The sequence below is a fragment of the Tachyglossus aculeatus genome, chromosome 8 (assembly GCF_015852505.1).
Source record: "Tachyglossus aculeatus isolate mTacAcu1 chromosome 8, mTacAcu1.pri, whole genome shotgun sequence".
Taxonomy (NCBI): Eukaryota; Metazoa; Chordata; class Mammalia; order Monotremata; family Tachyglossidae; genus Tachyglossus; species Tachyglossus aculeatus.
Window position 1 is genome coordinate 4,881,494 of NC_052073.1, and position 17,831 is coordinate 4,899,324.

Here is a 17,831-nt window from a genome sequence, read left to right on the forward strand (position 1 = left end):
TTTTATTTTCTTCCTTCACTTTCTCCCTCTTCATCCCCCTTTTCTTCCTCCCCCTCTTGCTCCATCCACTAGGCCATGCTGCTTCCCCTCCTCGTTCCCCAACACCTTGTCTTCACAGTATTTCCCCCTTTCCATTTTTTGGCCATTTCTCCCTCCCTGCCACTCTCTCCACCCTCCCATTTTCTTTTTTCCCTTCACTTTCTCCCTCTTCCCCCTCCTCCTCTCCCCCCCCCCATCCACCAGGCCATGCTGCTTCCCTTCCTCTTTCCTCAACACCCTGTCTTCACAATATTGCCCCCTCTCCATTTTTTTTGCCATTCCTCTCTCCCTGTCACTCTCTCCACCCTCCTGTTTTCTTCTATTTCCTTCACCTCCTCCCTCTCCCTCTTGCTGTCCTTCCTCTCTGCCCCACGTTGCCCTCCCTTAGCCCTCTCCCCTCTTCTTCCTCCTCCTGCCCCCCCCCCCCTTTTCCCTTCCTCACCCGCACCCACATTTTCTTTTCAGCGCTTAGAACAGTGCTTGGCACATAGTAAGCGCTTAACAAATGCCATCATTATTATTTTCTTGGTTTTTTGGTCTTTCCTAGGTTTCCCCTCTACACACACACACACACACACACACACACACACACTCTCTCTCTCTCTCTCTCTCTCTCTCACTCTCACTCCTCCCTCCCCCCCGCCCACCGGGGGTCAGCGTTGTTGCCGCGGCGGCCTGCGCCGGGCCGCACTGCGGCTGCGCGCCCTCTCGGGCCGCTTCGGCCGAGCCGAGCGTCCCCGAGCGGAGCCGAACGTCGCCGAATAACGGAGCCGAGCGCCCCCGAGCGGAGCCGAACGTCGCCGAGCCGAGCGGAGCCGAACGTCGCCGAGCCGAGCGTCCCCGAGCGGAGCCGAACGTCGCCGAGCGGAGCCGAATAACGGAGCCGAGCGCCCCCGAGCGGAGCCGAACGTCGCCGAGCGGAGCCGAACGTGGCCGAACGTGGCCGGGGAGCGGAGCCGGGCCGAGCCCAGCTCGGGGCTGCAGCGGCGGCGGCGGCGGTGGAGAAGAAGAAGGCGACAGGGAGGAGGAGGAGGAGGAGGAGGAGGAAGAGGAGAGGGGGCGAAGCCGGGCCCCCCGTTTTTTTCCGGTGGCCTCCCCGATCTGCAGCCGGTTGGGGGGGAGGCCGAGGGGGGGCCCCCATGCCAAGCCCCCGGGGAGGAGCACCCACCATGGTCCCCGACCAGCGGGGCAACCCCACTCACTCGAGCTCGGGGCTCGAGGCCTAGTGCAGCCTGCCCCCTTCCTCCTCCTCCTCCTCCTCCTCCTCCTGCAGCGATGGCAGAGGAGCAACCCCCCCAGCCCGATGCCCACCAGCAGCAGCAGCAGCAGCAGCAGCAGCAGCAGCTGCTGCCCCTGAGCCCGGGGGGGCCCCTGCCAACTCTGCTGCCGGGCCTGCCCGCCACCGACGCCAGCGCGCTGCAACACAAGATCAAGAAATCCATCTGGTAAGACGAGCCTTGCCCTGCGGGAGCCGTGCGTATGCATGCAGATTGCAGAATATGCATCGCTAGATAAGGAGAGGTGGACATATGTGCGGAGAGAGGGACAGGGAAGGATGCAACCCCGGCCACATTTCTGCAGCAGGGGAGTTTGCAGAGACCGAGGGCTTACAGGGCCTTTGGAGATGTGTCTGTGTGTGCCTTGAATCTGTAGGTGGGTGGGTGTGTCTGTGTGTGCCTTAAATCTGTGGGTGGGTGGGTGGGTGTGTGCCTTAAATCTGCAAATGTGTGTGCCTTAAATTTGCAAGTGTGTGTGTGTGCCTTCTATCTGCAAGTGTGTGTATGCCTTCTATCTGCAAATGTGTGTATGCCTTCTATCTGCAAATGTGTGTATGCCTTCTATCTGTAAATGTGTGTGTGCCTTCTATGTGCAAATGTGTGTGTATGCCTTCTATCTGCAAATGTGTGTGTGCCTTCTATCTGCAAATGTGTGTATGCCTTCTATCTGTAAATGTGTGTGTGCCTTCTATGTGCAAATGTGTGTGTATGCCTTCTATCTGCAAATGTGTGTGTGCCTTCTATGTGCAAATGTGTGTGTATGCCTTCTATCTGCAAATGTGTGTGTGCCTTCTATCTGCAAATGTGTGTGTATGCCTTCTATCTGCAAATGTGTGTGTATGCTTTCTATCTTCAAATGTGTGTATGCCTTCTATCTGCAAATGTGTGTGTGCCTTCTATCTGTGTGTGCCTTCTATCTGTGTGTGTGTGCCTTCTATCTGTAAGTGTGTGTGCCTTGTATCTGCAAATGTGTGTGAGCCTTGTATCTGTGAATGTGTGTGTGCCTTGTATAGACTGGGAGCCCACTGTTGGGTAGGGACTGCCTCTATATGCTGCCAACTTCTACTTCCCAAGCGCTTAGTACAGTGCGCTGCACACAGTAAGCGCTCAATAAATACGATTGATTGATTGCAAATGTGTGTGAGCCTTGGATCCGTAAGAGTGTGTGTGTGCCTTGTATCCGTGAGTGTGTGTGTGCCTTGTATCTGTAAACGTGTGTGTGCCTGTATCTGTAAACGTGTGTGTGCCTGTATCTGTAAACGTGTGTGTGCCTGTATCTGTAAACGTGTGTGTGCCTGTATCTGTAAACGTGTGTTTGCCTGTATCTGTAAATGTGTGTGTGCCTTGTATCTGCAAATGTGTGTGTGCCTTGTATCTGCAAATGTGTGTTGCCTTAAATCTGCAAATGTGTGTGTGCCTTGTATCTGTAAATGTATGTGTGCCATGTATCTGTAAGTGTGTGTGTGCCTTAAATCTGCAAATGTGTGTGTGCCTTGTATCTGTATCTGCAAATGTGTGTGTGCCTTGTATCTGTAAATGTGTATGCCTTGTATCTGTAAATGTGTGTGTGCCTTGTATCTGCAAATGTGTGTGTGCCCTGTATCTGCAATTGTGTGTGTGCCTTGTATCTGTAAATGTGTGTGCGCCCTGTCTCTGTAAATGTGTGTGTGCCTTGTCCCTGTAAATGTGTGTGTGCCTTGTCTCTTTAAATGTGTTTGTGCTTTAAATCTGTGTGTGTGTGTGCCTTAAATCTGTGTGTGTATGCCTTAAATTTGTGAATGTGTGTGTCTGCGTGCCTTAAATCTGTAAATCTCCCCTCACCCCCATAAATGACAAAAAAAAGGACTTGAAGCGACTGCAGATAAACACGCCAAAAACTAGGAAATAACTTGTTTCTTCAGCTCGGTGCCTGGGAGAGGGAGCTGGTTGAAAAAGAAGTTGGATCGCATGATGGTAGCATGTAGCTCGGCGTGGGGGTGGGGAGAGCGAAATGTGTTTACTCCTTTTTGCAGTCACACAGAAAGAGGGAGGAAGAAGTGTATTGTGAATTTTCAGCCAACCGAGCACCGTGCCCACCGATATTAAATATGCAGCACAGAAACCTGGTGTGTTGCCACCCCCTCATTTCCCCCCCTTGTCCAGGGATTAGCTGCTGCTCCTGGATGTTTTTGCACCGTTTATTCCAAGAATGTAATCCTTCCAAGAAGGCTGGGATGAAGGGAGAGGGAGGGGGAGATGGGAGGAGAGTTCATTCTCATGCATTTCCTGTGAAAAAAAGACGACTTGACCGAAATACAGAATTGGATTTTGACTGATGCATTCACCCAGAAGGGAAGTACTTCTTTAATGGAAAGAGAAAAAGCACACCATCAGATGGTGTACGATTTAAAATGCAGATTGTACTTCTTTAATCGAAAGAGAAAAAGCACACCATCAGATGGTGTACGATTTAAAATGAGGATTGCTAGGCAGAGGTTGGGGGATTATGATTTAGGGTGTCGGGAAATCAGGTTCATGGTGGTGGTCTGTAAAATGTTTAGCGCTAAATGATCCATTTTTTTAAAAAAGTAGAATGATAGGATCAGGGAACCTCGCATCATTAAAGAGTGTAATGGGGAGAATCTGATATCATTCGTGATGAAAGGTATCAAGATTTCCATTGAAAACCCCTATTTTCGTGGGATTATAATTTGGTTAGGGCAGTGAGCCTTGAACACGATCATATCGCCGTGTAAGAGCCTTTACCCCCAAATCCCATCTTCAGTATAGTTCATCTGTTTTCAAAAATGAAATGAATAAAAAGCCCAATATGCTTCAAAATCGGGTGCAGCCTTTGAGAGAGAGAAATGAGCTGAAATCAGATACTTCTGCAGAGCAAAAATCTCCTTGACTTTTGACAATGAAGTATTTTGCGAGCCTTTATTTAATATATATGTATCCATAAATCGTGATGAAAGGTATCAAGATTTCCATTGAAAACCCCCATTTTCGTGGGATTATAATTTGGTTAGGGCAGTGAGCCTTGAACACGATCATATCGCCGTGTAAGAGCCTTTACCCCCAAATCCCATCTTCAGTATAGTTCTTCTGTTTTCCAAAAGGAAATGAATAAAAAGCCCAATATGCTTCAAAATCGGGTGCAGCCTTTAAGAGAGAGAAATGAGCTGAAATCAGATACTTCTGCAGAGCAAAAATCTCCTTGACTTTTGACAATGAAGTATTTTGCGAGCCTTTATTTAATATAAATGTATCCATATATCTTATTTTTAATCTGCATTTTAAACACCACAATTATCAAAAAATAATCCAGGCACCGCATACAGTTAGACACTTCAAATTTAAAGCAGTGATTACATTGGCCAGGTTTTTAAGCAAAATTGGTATTGGTGGTGTATAGTAATTTTCATATTTTTCTGGCATGTGTCCATGTTGTGATGATACATAATTTGAAATAGGTCAGTGCAGTGTCTGTAGTTTCACACCAGAGCTGGCAGTTGTATATTTTACTTGCAATGCAGATTTTTAAGATGTGTCTGTATTTAACAAAGAAACCTACTGGATCATGTGAGGCAATAATATTTTGAGACGATCTACCTGCAATTGGGGTGTTAGAATATCAATGCACATTTTTTCTCTTACCTCATCCTGGGCTTAAAAAAAACACAAACCAAAACACATGATGTAATTTAAAGGGAAAGGGATGCTGAATTTACTGGGTTTTGTTCTGCATTAAGGTTGTACCGGAGCCAAAGCATTTAACGTTTTTTCTCTGTAAACACGATGATGGAAATTAGCATTCAAATTATCATCAACTAGAATTACCCACTCCTGTTTTCATTATGTTCAGATTGTGTATCATGTCCTAAATTGAAGACAAAATGGCTACTAATACCCTCTCCTTTAAGCTCTTAAAGGGAATTTTAAAAAGCAGGTTATAATTTACATTTTGGGGGGTCATTTTTAACCAAAGTTGAAAGAAACCTTCAGTTTCTCATGAAAGTGATAATTCAAACCTCTGTATCAGTAATGTGCAGCTCAATATAAGGTCTTTGAAACCAACTGGGATTTCAACAACGGTGATAGAAATGTTTTTTTTCAAGCACGTAAATTGTTCACTTTTCCATCTCTTTGACCCTTCATATTCTCATGACCGTTGCAGCTGAGAACTGTCAAACCAGCTTTGACATATGTAAATCTTCTCAACATTATCAATCCATTCTCAGCCCTTTCCTTGAAAATTTAACGGGTGAGGAAAAAAAAATCTCACTGATCCCATATTGTTTAAATAGAGATTCTGTATTTTAAAAACAACGTGATATTTACTAATATCGATTTATTTGGGTTATGCACCACTAGAAATCTTATTAGGAAAAACACTTCCTCCTTCATGCAGCGTTTGCAGTTGTAGAACATGCAACAGTATCTGCTTTGGGTCTATTTAATAATTGCTGCCATCTTTTTGCAGAGCTTTGATTTCCATTATTCATCAGGAAATGAGGATGGTTGTGGACACTCAATAGATACGATTGAATGAATGAAAAAAAGCACATATAAAAAGGCACCCCATCATCCCCATGTGTCTTTCTCTGACGTACTGTTTTCTGAAGTAGATGTGTTGCCCAGAGAGTGAAGTGGCCAATCTGTGTTTGTAAAATTGATAAATTTAAAGCAGTATGGTCATCCAGCTCCCGGTTTTTGAGGTGAGAATACGGTTTTATTCGTCCTTTCGAGACATCCTTTAAGCTCCTCTGACAGTTTCCAAAAGATGCAGCAGGCTTGAGATACCTTGTGATAGTCTTACCTGTTTTTGTTTTGATTCCCAGCCGAAGTTAATTGAAAACGCAATTGCAGTTTCTGGTTTGCAAATGGACTGTCAAGGAAAACAGTAGGGTAGAATATAGTAGCTAATAAAACACTGCACTTGCGGATCACAAACAAGTCTGAGCTTGTCCTTGCCCTGGCCAAATATAAATATAGTATGTGATGTAGGCCTGTAATGGACAATGAGTTATTCATGATCATAGCTTGGAGATAATTTATTCTGTTTATTAAATTAAAATGCCATTTGACAAAAGAAGGAGGTCTATTATAATTGCAAACATCCAATATGTCTTTAAAGTCCAGTGAAGGAGTAAAGTGCTGGTATTTAAAGTTGAAAGCACACTTGCCTCCCTATAGAAGACTCTAAATTAACAGGGATCTGCCTTTTAGGAAAATCAATCTGAAAAAAATTTCTCCAATGTAGAAAATCAGTTGTTTGGCATATCGTTTAGGTGTACAGGTTTGGTTTTCGATCCGTTCGGCGAGGAACACTTTTAATCTGCGTTGCATATATGTCTTTCTCAGATTTGGACATTTTCTTCCAATTCTGATGCGAGGGCCTGGATTATTAGGCTGCCTTTCTAGATGATGGATTATAAATTTGGACTTGAAAGAACACGTCCTTCGCATTGCTTAGGTTTTCCGCTTAGTGTTAGTTTGGGCAGGTTAGGAAGGCTTCCCATATTTTGTGGCCATTAGGACTGAATTTGGCTAGTCTCAGATTCATATAAGCTTTAATAGCTTTTTTGCCCAGACAGTGAAACCAAGGGAAGTTTACCTCAGCCAGCTCAGTAACCCGTACTACAATTTAATATTTTAGAAATGCGTGTTGGATCTGTGTTCTTGGGTCTTTGACATCTTTATCCAAAACGTAATATGCTCACTCCTTGACCACGATGGGCTATGTCTTTGATGAATTCCGGCTTAAGGAAAACTCACCTTACGACAGATGTGGTTTGACTGAGGCCACGCCTTCCTTCTGACATCAAATCCCGTTCTATCCAGAGAGCTGCCTGTTGTCATGAGAACGTTCCCTAATTCCCAGCAGCATCCTATCCAAAATGCAGAGTGAACACACACACTGGGGAAGAACGGGGAATATGTAGTAGTTGGCTTGTGTACCGTAGGATCGCGGCCTGAGGAGGTTCATATATAGACCTGGATTCGCCGATGTTTTGGAGGGGGTGTAAAGTCCAGGGCATAGTGTTCCGCAGAACGTGTCATGTGAGTTTGAATCCAGTGGTGATTTTTGTGGCTTTACATCACCACATCCTAGTGGGAAGAGCGTGACCCGGAGAGTCAGGAGACTGGATTTCTCCTTCCAGTTCTGGGCAAGGCACTTAAGCAGTCTTCATCGGGAAAATGGGAATAAGATTGGATCAGGTCCAGTCTGGCAACCTTGTATCCAGTTAGCATGTAGTTAGTGTAGAATAAATGGCATGAGAATAGCAATAGCGATTGTAATAATTATTAGAGAAGCAGCATGATATAGTGGATAGAGTAGATAGATCATGGGCCTGGGACTCAAAAGGTCATGGGTTCTAATGCTGGCTCTGTCATTTGTCTGCCGTGTGACTTTGGGTGAGTCACTTCCCTGTGCCTCAGTTACCTCATCTGTAAAATGGTGATTGAAACTGTGAGCCCCTTGTGTGACAGGGACCGTGTCCAACCCGATCCACCCCAGCGCTTAGAGCAGTGCCTGGCACATATTAAGCACTTAACAAATACCAGATACTATTATTATTATTATGCAGTCTTGCAGAGCTGAGTTTCCAAGGCTTCAAGAGAGGGGAGAGTTCATGAGTATTAACAGTTTTTAATGCAGAAAACCCTCTGTCCAGTTCTAGCTCTAATAAGTCAATCAGTCAATGGTTGTGAGCCCACTGTTGGGTAGGGACTGTCTCTATATGTTGCCAATTTGTACTTCCCAAGCGCTTAGTACAGTGCTTTGCACATAGTAAGCGCTCAATAAATACGATTGATGATGACGATGATGTGCAGAGCACTCTACTAAGTGCTTGGGAGAATTCAACAGAATTAGCAGCCACGTTCCCTGCTCGGGATTTCCTCAAGATTAGGTTATTATGAATTTGGAAGAGGAGATTTGATCTTATGTAGCATTTTACATTTGTAGAGTAGATGAGGACCCAATTATTGTTTAGAAAAAGTCTTTGAATTAGGTAGGTAAGGAACCACCACCCTGTTTGACAGAAGAAATAACCAAAGAGACCCACAAACCAAATACTGGTTTCTAATTCCCTCATGCAGGGAAAAAGCATTTAACGATCCCATTGAGTGTAAAGTGTGGAAGAGGCTTTTTCGTGGCCCAGCTCAAACATGTGGGCGAGGGCTGAGATTTGGAGACACCTTCTCTCTTCCGTACCCAGACAAGGGGACAGGGACCAGGAGAAGTTCGGCAAAATTTCCGAGGACCACATCTTCTTGGATTACGAGGAGGCTACTCCACACGGGATCCCCTAGAGATCCAGTCTTCAAATTCAAAGTTGATGCTCCTGATGGTGTATGGCTTAGTAGCTAGTCTGTCTCTTCCTTCTAGACTGTGAGCCCATTGTTGGGTAGGGACCATCTCTATGTGTTGCCGACTTGTACTTCCCAAGCGCTTAGTCCAGCGCTCTGCACACAGTAAGCGCTCAATAAATACAATTGAATTGAGCACAGGCCTGGGGGTCAGAAGGACCTGGGTTCTAATTCCGGCTTCGCCACATGTTTGCTCTATGACTTCAGGCAAGTCACTTCACTTCTCTGTAAAATGAGGGTTAAGAGTGTGAGCCCCATGTGGGGTAGGGGCTGTGTCCAGTGTGATGAACTTGTACCTTCCTCAGTGCTTAGAGCAGTGCATGGCACATAGGAAGCGCTCAGTGAAGCATCACAAACTAGTGGGTAGAGCATGGGCCTGGGAATCAGAAGGACCTGGGTTCTAATCCCGGCTCTGCTCCGTCTGCTGTGTGATCTTGGGCCAGTCGCCTCACTTCTCTGGGCCTCAGTTCCCTCATCTGTAAAATGGGGATTAAGGCTGTGAGCTCCATGTGGGACAGGGACTGTGTCCAACTTGATTACCTTATATCCAGCCCAGTGCTTGGTGCATAGAAAGCACTTAACAAACACCATAATTCTCATTACCATTATTATTACGTCTAATCCCCAACTGCGTATTTTCTCCCGGGGCTTAGCATTCGTTCAGTTCATTCAGTCATATTTATTGAACGCTTACTGTTGCAGAGCAGTGTACTAAGCGTTTATCACAGTGCTTTGAACCCAGTAAGCACTTCATCCATGCTATTACTACTACTATTAAAGTCACACCATCAGGAGCATCAACTTTGAATTTGAAGCCTGGATCTCTAGGGGATCCTGTGTGGAGTAGCCTTCTCGTAATCCAAGAAGATGCGGTCCGCGGAAACTTTCTTGCTCCAAATAAATCCGGTGTTCGGAGGTCATTCCTCCCTTTTCCCCTAATTGCAGAATTCTCTGTAATTCCAGTCAGATCAGATGATTTGGTTTCAGTTGTCAGTTCAGCACCAGGGTATTAAAGGATTTTCTTCTAGTTGTTATCTTGGTTGCCAGAGCTGTTTTTATGGCACATTGGCAGGGTGGAAAGCGAAGCCTTCTCAGTCCTGGGCTCTTGGACTTGACCGGGATCTTGCGGTTGATGACTTTCTCCCCTATCTTCACGGCAGGCATTCATTGTGTCCCAGAACTGAATGCTTCTCTCTTGGAGTTGTTGGGAGGTCAAAAGGCGGAATTGTCACACTGAGGAACAGGCCACAGGTAGTCGAAAATGAGTATTTTAGAGGCACGCCCGGCCTTGAGAAGCTTGGGATTCCTCATCGCCCTTCGGAACTAAGACGCGGAGAACGCCAGCAACGCTTAAATGAGGCAAGATCTCATCTGTGTGTTTGGAGGAGTGTCTTTCCTCATTTATTTTTAAAGACTCACTATTCCTTTTTGGAATGGGAAGCGCACTCTGGCTTGCAAGGCTGAAGGAAAATTTGGTTCTTAACGTTCTTCCTCGCCGATGCGTCTTTGCAGGTTTTTCGGCTTTTTGCAAGGGAGAGAGTTAAGGGTTATTGCCGAATTGTTTGCTTTTCTGTGGAAAAAAATCGTTGTTTGTGTGGGGAAACATTCTCTTTTAACATAGAAATTGAATTTCCGACCAAGATTTTAAAACACCTGGACCAAAGTCACTTGAGAAAACAACTGCAAGCGATTGAAGGGACTTGAAATACATTCATGAAAAAATATATCAGGTGATTGAACACCCAATATGCAGCCTTTAAGTGTAAGGAGTGTTTGCAGCAATGTGATTAAAATAATTAACTGCATTCAATATGGTCTAGGTCTTCAATCAAAAAATAAATCTGGAGTTTGACATTTTAATAAAATAACTTTTTTTCTATTTTTAATAAAATGAACATTCAAACGTAGTGGGTCTTTTGCATTAAATAAGGAACTCTGTAGTTGCTGGAGGAACTAGAGAAAGAGTGTGACCTAGTGGAAAGCAAATGGGCCTAAGTGTCAGAGGACCTGGGTTCCAAACCCGGTGCCACCACTTGTCTGCTGGGTGACCTAGGGTGGGTCACTTAACTTCTCTGGGCCTCAGTTTCCTTATGTGTAAAATGGGCATTAAACAGATGTTCTCCCACTTGCACTGTGAGCCTCATGGGGGGTTGCAGGGAGGGGCGATGCTAGTTCCGATGAACTTGTGTCTACTTCAGTGCACGGTAAGTGCCTAATATATCCAACAATTATTCTTATTGTTATTCCAGATTGATAGAGTTCCAGGCAATACAGATTTCCAGGTATTTCAGAATGGCTTTTTTTTTTTAAAGGGTAGACCTTCTTTTTGTATGGTTTTTAAGTGCTTACTCTGGGCCGGACACTGTACTGAGTACTGGGGTAGACAGTAATAAGCTCTGCCTCTCCAGAAATGGAGCCGGTGAAACTCGGGAAATCAAGAGGCCCCCCTCCACTTTAGCCATATCCCCGATTGGCATCTAGACTGTAAGCTCGTTGTGGGCAGGTATATATCTCTAATTTATTTGTCTATTTATAATGATGTCTGTCTCCTCCTCTAGACTTGAGCTCACTGTGGGCAGAAATTGTCTGTTATATTGTACTCTCCCAAGCGCTTACCGCAATGATCTGTACAAAGTACGCGCTCGATAAATATAATTGAATAAATGAATGGGGTCTGTTTATTGTAATATCGTACTCTCCCAAGCTCTTTGTACAGTGTTCTGCATCCAGTAAGCGCTCAGTAAATACAGTTGACTGAATTGACTGAATTGAATGACTGTACAACCGTATAGTGTATATTAGACGTGTTTTGAGGCATCGAAAGAGCAGAACAGTAGACGGTGGGTAGATTTAAATCAATCAATCAATTGATTATTGATTGAGCGCTTACTGTGTGCAGAGCACTGTACTAAGCGCTTGGGAAGTCCAAGTTGGCAACATATAAAGACAGTCCCTACCCAACAGTGGGCTCACAGTCTAAAAGGGGGAGACAGAGAACAAAACCAAACATACTAACAAAATAAAATAGAATAGATATTTAAAGAAAAAAAAAATAAAAGAGGAAGGAAGTAGGAAGAAGTTTCCCTGAAGGAAAGTCATTTTTGGCTGCCTTGATCCCGGAGATGAAACCCGAGGTAGCTGTAGTGACCGTGTGTCGGAATTGGGGCTTGTAACACTTGGGGTTCCGTAAGAGATAGGAGAATGAAGGTATAAAAGGAAGGGGAAATAATTAAGAGGAAGCGTGGGGAGGGGAAATCAATTTTTTTGGAGTGCTTACTGTGTTCCGAGCACTGTATTAAGCGCTTGGGAAAGTATAACACCACTGAGTTGGGAGACATGTTCCCTTCCCGCAAAGAGTTGCATGATCTAGTGGATAGAGCATGGGTTTGGGAGTCAGAGGTCCTGGGTTTCAATCTCAGTTCTGCCATTTGTCTTCTGTAATTTTATTTATATTAATATCTGTCTCCCCCTCTAAACCGTAAGCTTGTTGTGGGCAGGGAATGTGTCGTTATATTGTACTCTCCCAAGCTCTTTCTGCAGTGCTCTGCACAATCAATCAGTCAATCAGTCAATCGTATTTATTGAGCACTTACTGTGTGCAGAGCACTGTACTAAGCGCTTGGGAAGTACAAGTCGGCAACACATGGAGACAGTCCCTACCCAACAGTGGGCTCACAGTCTAGAAGGGGGAGACAAAGAACAAAACCAACCGTACTAACAAAATAAAATAAGTAGAATAGATATGTACAAGTAAGATAAATAAATAAATAAATAGAGAAATATGTACAAACATATATACATATATACAGGTGATCACACAGCAAGTGATCTATAAATACGATTGATTGACTGGCTGACTGCTTTGGGACCTTGACCAAGTCACTTAATATCTCTGTGCCTCAGTTACCTTGACTGTAAAATGGGGATTAAAACTGTGAGCCTCATGCGGGACATGGACTGTACCCATCCTGATTAGTTTATGTCTACCCCAGCGCTTAGCACAGTGCCTGCCACTTTTAAGCACTTAATAAATACCATAAAAAAAGAAAAAGTTAATTACTGTCTAGAGTTCTGGGTTAAAATGGCTCATTTTTCCCTCAGTCCTGTGATACAAGAACTGCTAGTGTAAATTAGCAGAGTCAGAGTGTGTGTGGCTCTGTATTGTAAGCTCCTCTCTCCTCTAGACTTTCAGCTCATTGTGGGCAGGAAATATGTCCTTATTGTTGTATTTTACTCTCCCAAATGCTTAGCACAGTCCCCTGCCCACAGTAAGCACCCATTAAATACAATTGAATGAATTTCATTTATTCGTTGTTGTATTTATTGAGCGCTTACTGTGGGCAGAGCACTGAACTAATTGCTTGAAAAGTACAATTCGGCAACAGATAGAGACGGTTCCTACCCAACAACGGGCTCACAGTCTAGAAGGGGGAGACAGACAACAACAAAAAAAAATAAGTAGACAGGCATCAATAGCATCAAAATAGATAAAGTGTGGCTCGGTGGAAAGAGCACAGGCTTTGGAGTCAGAGGTCATGGGTTCAAATCCCAGCTCTGCCGGTTGTCAGCTGTGTGACTTTGGGCAAGTCACTTATCTTCTCTGTGCCTCAGTTACCTCATCTGTAAAATGGGGATTAAGACTGTGAGCCCCCCGTGGGACAACCTGATCACCTTGTAACCACCCCAGCGCTTAGAACAGTGCTTTGCACATTGTAAGCGCTTAGTAAATGTCATCATCATTATTTTTAGACTGTGAGCCCACTTTTAGACTGTGAGCCCACTGTTGGGTAGGGACTGTCTCTATATGTTGCCAATTTGTACTTCCCAAGTGCTTAGTACAGTGCTCTGCACATAGTAAGCGCTCAATAAATACGATTGATGATGATGATAGAATTATAGATACAGTGCTCTGCACATAGCCCTCTAGACTGTAAGCACATTGTGGGCAGGATTTGTGTTTTATTGTTGTGTGGTACTCTCCCAATCGCTTAGTATAGTGCTCTGCCCGCAGTCAGTGCTCAAATACGATTGATTGATAATAATAATAATAGTGATGGCATTTATTAAGCGCTTACTATGTGCAAAGCACTGTTCTAAGCGCTGGGGAGGTTACAGGGTGATAAGGTTGTCCCACGGGGGGGCTCACAGTCTTAGTCCTCGTTTTACAGATGAGGGAACTGAGGCCCAGAGACTTGCCCAAAGTCACATAGCTGACAGTCGGCGGAGCCGGGATTTGAACCCGTGACCTCTGACTCCAAAGCCTGTGCTCTTTCCCACTGAGCCACGCTGCCTCTCTAATAGTAATTGCTCAATAAAGGCCTTTCATTGATTGACTGCAAAACCCTTTGAGACTAGGAAAAGCAGCAAGTGCCGATTTTGGGTGTTTGCTTGATGGTATTTGTTAAGCGCTTACTAGGTGCCAGGCACTGTTCTAAGCACTGGGCTAGATGAAGATAATCCGGTTGGACGCGGTCCCTGTCCCACATGGGGCTCACAGTCTTAATCTCCATTTTCCAGATGAGGGAACTAAGGCACAGAGAAACTGAGTGACTTGCCCAAGGTCACCCAGCAGGCAAGTGGTGGAGTCGAGATTAGAACCCAGGGCTTCCGACCCGTGCTCTTTCCACTAGGCCACGCTGCTTCTCGGTGGAGAAGGGGGAAGTGATTCGATCACCTTCTCGGTGGAGGTAAGATTTTGACCTTGGTAGGTGATATTTGCCATTATTTATTGTTGGTAGGAGAAGACTAATGATCCTTTCTGGTACTCAGCCAGGGAAGAGAAGCAGCGTGGCTCAGTGGAAAGAGCCCGGGCTTTGGAGTCAGAGGTCATGGGTTCGAATCCCGACTCCACCACATGTCTGCTGTGTGATCTTGGGCAAGTCATTTAACTTCTCTGGGCCTCAGTGACCTCATCGGTAAAATGGGGATTAAGACTGTGAGCCCCACATGGGACAACCTGATCTATTACTCTATTTATTTTTTTATTTTACTTGTACATATCTATCCTATTTATTTTATTTTGTTAGTATGTTTGGTTTTGTTCTCTGTCTCCCCCTTTTAGACTGTGAGCCCACTGTTGGGTAGGGACTGTATATGTTGCCAATTTGTACTTTCCAAGCGCTTAGTACAGTGCTTTGCACATAGTAAGCGCTCAATAAATACAGTTGATGATGATGATCACCCTGTATCCTCCCCAGCGCTTAGACCAGTGCTTTGCACATAGTAAGTGCTTAACAAATGCCAATTATTATTATTGTTGTTATTATTATTATTATTAAGAACCTCATCGTTGACCCAGTGAAAAGAGAATGGGCCGCAGAGTCGAGAGACCTGGGTTCTAATCCAAGAGTTGCCACTGATCTGTGGTGAGACCTTGGGCAAGTCACTCAACCTGTCTGGGCCTCCCTTTCCTCATCTTTACGGAGGGGATAAAATAACTACTTTTTATATATATTTGTTAAGTTCTTACTATGTGGTAGTCACTGTACAATGAGAAGCAGCGTGGCTCAGTGGGAAGGGTACGGGCTTTGGAGTCAGAGGTCATGGGTTCAAATCCCGGCTCTGCCAATTGTCAGCTGGGTGACTTTGGGCAAGTCACTTCACTTCTCTGTGCCTCAGCTCCCTCCTCTGTAAAATGGAGATTAAGACTGTGAGCCCCACGTGGGACAACCTTATCACCTTGTAGCCTCCCCAGTGCTTAGAACAGTGCTTTGCACATAGTAAGCGCTTAATAAATACCATTATTATTATTATTATTATTATTACTAAGTGCTGGGGTAGATGCAAGCTAATTCATTCATTCAGTTATATTTATTGAGCACTTTCTGTGTGCAGGGCACTGTACTAAGCACTTGGAAATTACAATTTGGCAACAGAGACAATCCCTACCCGTTCACAGTCTAGAAGATTGGACCCAGTCCCTGTACTACACGGGGCTCAGAGTCTTCATTCATTCAATGAATTCATTATGTTGCCATCTTGTACTTCCCAAGCACTTAGTACAGTGCTCTGCACACAGTAAGCACTCAATAAATGCGATTGATTGATTGATTCAATCAAACATATTTATTGAGCGCTTACTGTGTGCAGAGCACTGTACTAAGTGCTTATGAGAAGTAGCGTGGCTCAGTGGAAAGAGCACGGGCTTTGGAGTTAGAGGTCATGGGTTCAAATCCCAGCTCCGCCAATTGTCACCTGTGTGACTTTGGGCAAGTCACTTAACTTCTCTGGGCCTCAGTTCCCCCATCTGTAAAATGGGGGTTAAGACTGTGAGCCCCCTGTGGGACAAACGGATCACTTTGTAACCTCCCCAGCGCTTAGAACAGTGCTTTGCACATAGTAAGCGCTTAAGAAATGCCATCATTATTATTATTAGGAAGTACAAGTTGGCAACATCCTCATCATTTTACAGAGGCCCAGAAGTGAGGTGACTTACTCAAGGTCACACAGCAGACAAGAGGTGGAGCCAGGATGAGAACCCAGGTCCTTCTGACCCCCAGGCCTGGGCTCTATCCACTAGGCCACACTGCTGCACCACCCTCTTAGATCAGAAGCAGCGTGGCTTAGTGGCAAGAGACATCCATCTGGATTCCTGCCTGCCATCTAAAACTCAATATGTCCAAGACTGAACTCCTTATCTTCCCTCCCAAACCCTGCTTTCTCCCTGACTTTCCCATCACTGTTGACGGCACTACCATCCTTCCCGTCCCACAAGCCCGCAACCTTGGTGTCATCCTCGACTCCGCTCTCTCGTTCACCCCTCACATCCAAGCCGTCACCAAAACCTGCCGATCTCACCTCCGCAACATTGCCAAGATCCGCCCTTTCCTCTCCATCCAAACCGCTACCTTGCTGGTTCAATCTCTCATCCTATCCCGACTGGATGACTGCATCAGCCTCCTCTCTGATCTCCCATCCTCCTGTCTCTCCCCACTTCAGTCTATGTTTCACGCTGCTGCCCGGATCATCTTTGTGCAGAAACGCTCTGGGCATGTTACTCCCCTCCTCAGAAATCTCCAGTGGCTACCAATCAACCTACACATCAGGCAGAAACTCCTCACCCTGGGCTTCAAGACTGTCCATCACCTCACCCCCTCCTACCTCACCTTCCTTCTGTCCTTCTCCAGCCCAGCCCGCACCCTCCGCTCCTCTGCCGCCGCTCACCTCCTTACTGTGCCTCGTTCTCGCCCGTCCTGCCGTCGACCCCCGGCCCACGTCCTCCCCCTGGCCTGGAATGCCCCCAATCCCTCTGCCCATCCGCCAAGCTCGCTCTCTTCCTTCCTTCAAGGCCCTACTGAGAGCTCACCTCCTCCAGGAGGCCTTCCCAGACTGAGCCCCCTCCTTCCTCTCCCCCTCCCCCCCTCCATCCCCCCGCCTTACCTCCTTCCCTTCCCCACAGCACCTGTATAGATGTATATATGTTTGTACATATTTATTACTCTATTTTACTTGTACATATTTATTCTATTTATTTTATTTTGTTAATATGTTTTGTTTTGTTGTCTGTCTCCCCCTTCTAGACTGTGAGCCTGCTGTTGGATAGGGACCGTCTCTATATGTTGCCAACTTGTACTTCCCAAGCGCTTAGTACAGTGCTCTGCACACAGTAAGCGCTCAGTAAATACTATTGAATGAATGAATGAAAGAGCCCGGACTTTGGAGTCAGAGGACTTGGGTTCTAATCCCTGTCCGCCTCTTGTCAGCTGTGTGACTTGGGCAAGTCACTTCACTTCTCTGTGCCTCAGTGACCTCATCTGTAAAATGGGGATGAAGACTGTGAGCCCCACATGGGAACCTGATTACCTTGTATGTATCCCAGTGCTTAGAACAGTGCTTGGCACATAGTAAGCGCTGAACATATACCATTGTTATTAGATTGAGACACCCGTTGTGGGACGGAGTATGGGCCGTTTGATTATCTTGTGCTTTACCCCAGTGCTCAGAGTGTTTGGCACATCAGTGAGTGCTTAATAAACACCGTAATTATTAGCACCTCAGGGATTTTTCCCCAGATTCAGGGAAACGGCAAGGCAGAGTCAGTTTGGACTAAGGATCTCTAGCTGTGAATCGACAGAATTCACTTTGAAGCTGGTGATTCAGCCGAGGTGCTTTTATAAGGTTGAGGAAATAATCGGAATTAAAATAATAATAATAATA

General features: G+C 45.3%; 1 protein-coding gene across 1 annotated transcript in view; it reads left to right on the forward strand.

Moving 5' to 3' along the window:
* The first annotated feature begins 1,141 nt into the window (after nucleotides 1-1,141).
* RFX7 (regulatory factor X7) overlaps nucleotides 1,142-17,831 on the forward strand; it is a 134,423-nt gene continuing 117,733 nt past the window's right edge. The window contains exon 1 of the mRNA XM_038750244.1: nucleotides 1,142-1,484. Coding sequence (XP_038606172.1) covers nucleotides 1,315-1,484 — 170 coding nt within the window. The 5' untranslated portion in view covers nucleotides 1,142-1,314. The remainder of the gene's footprint in view (nucleotides 1,485-17,831) is intronic.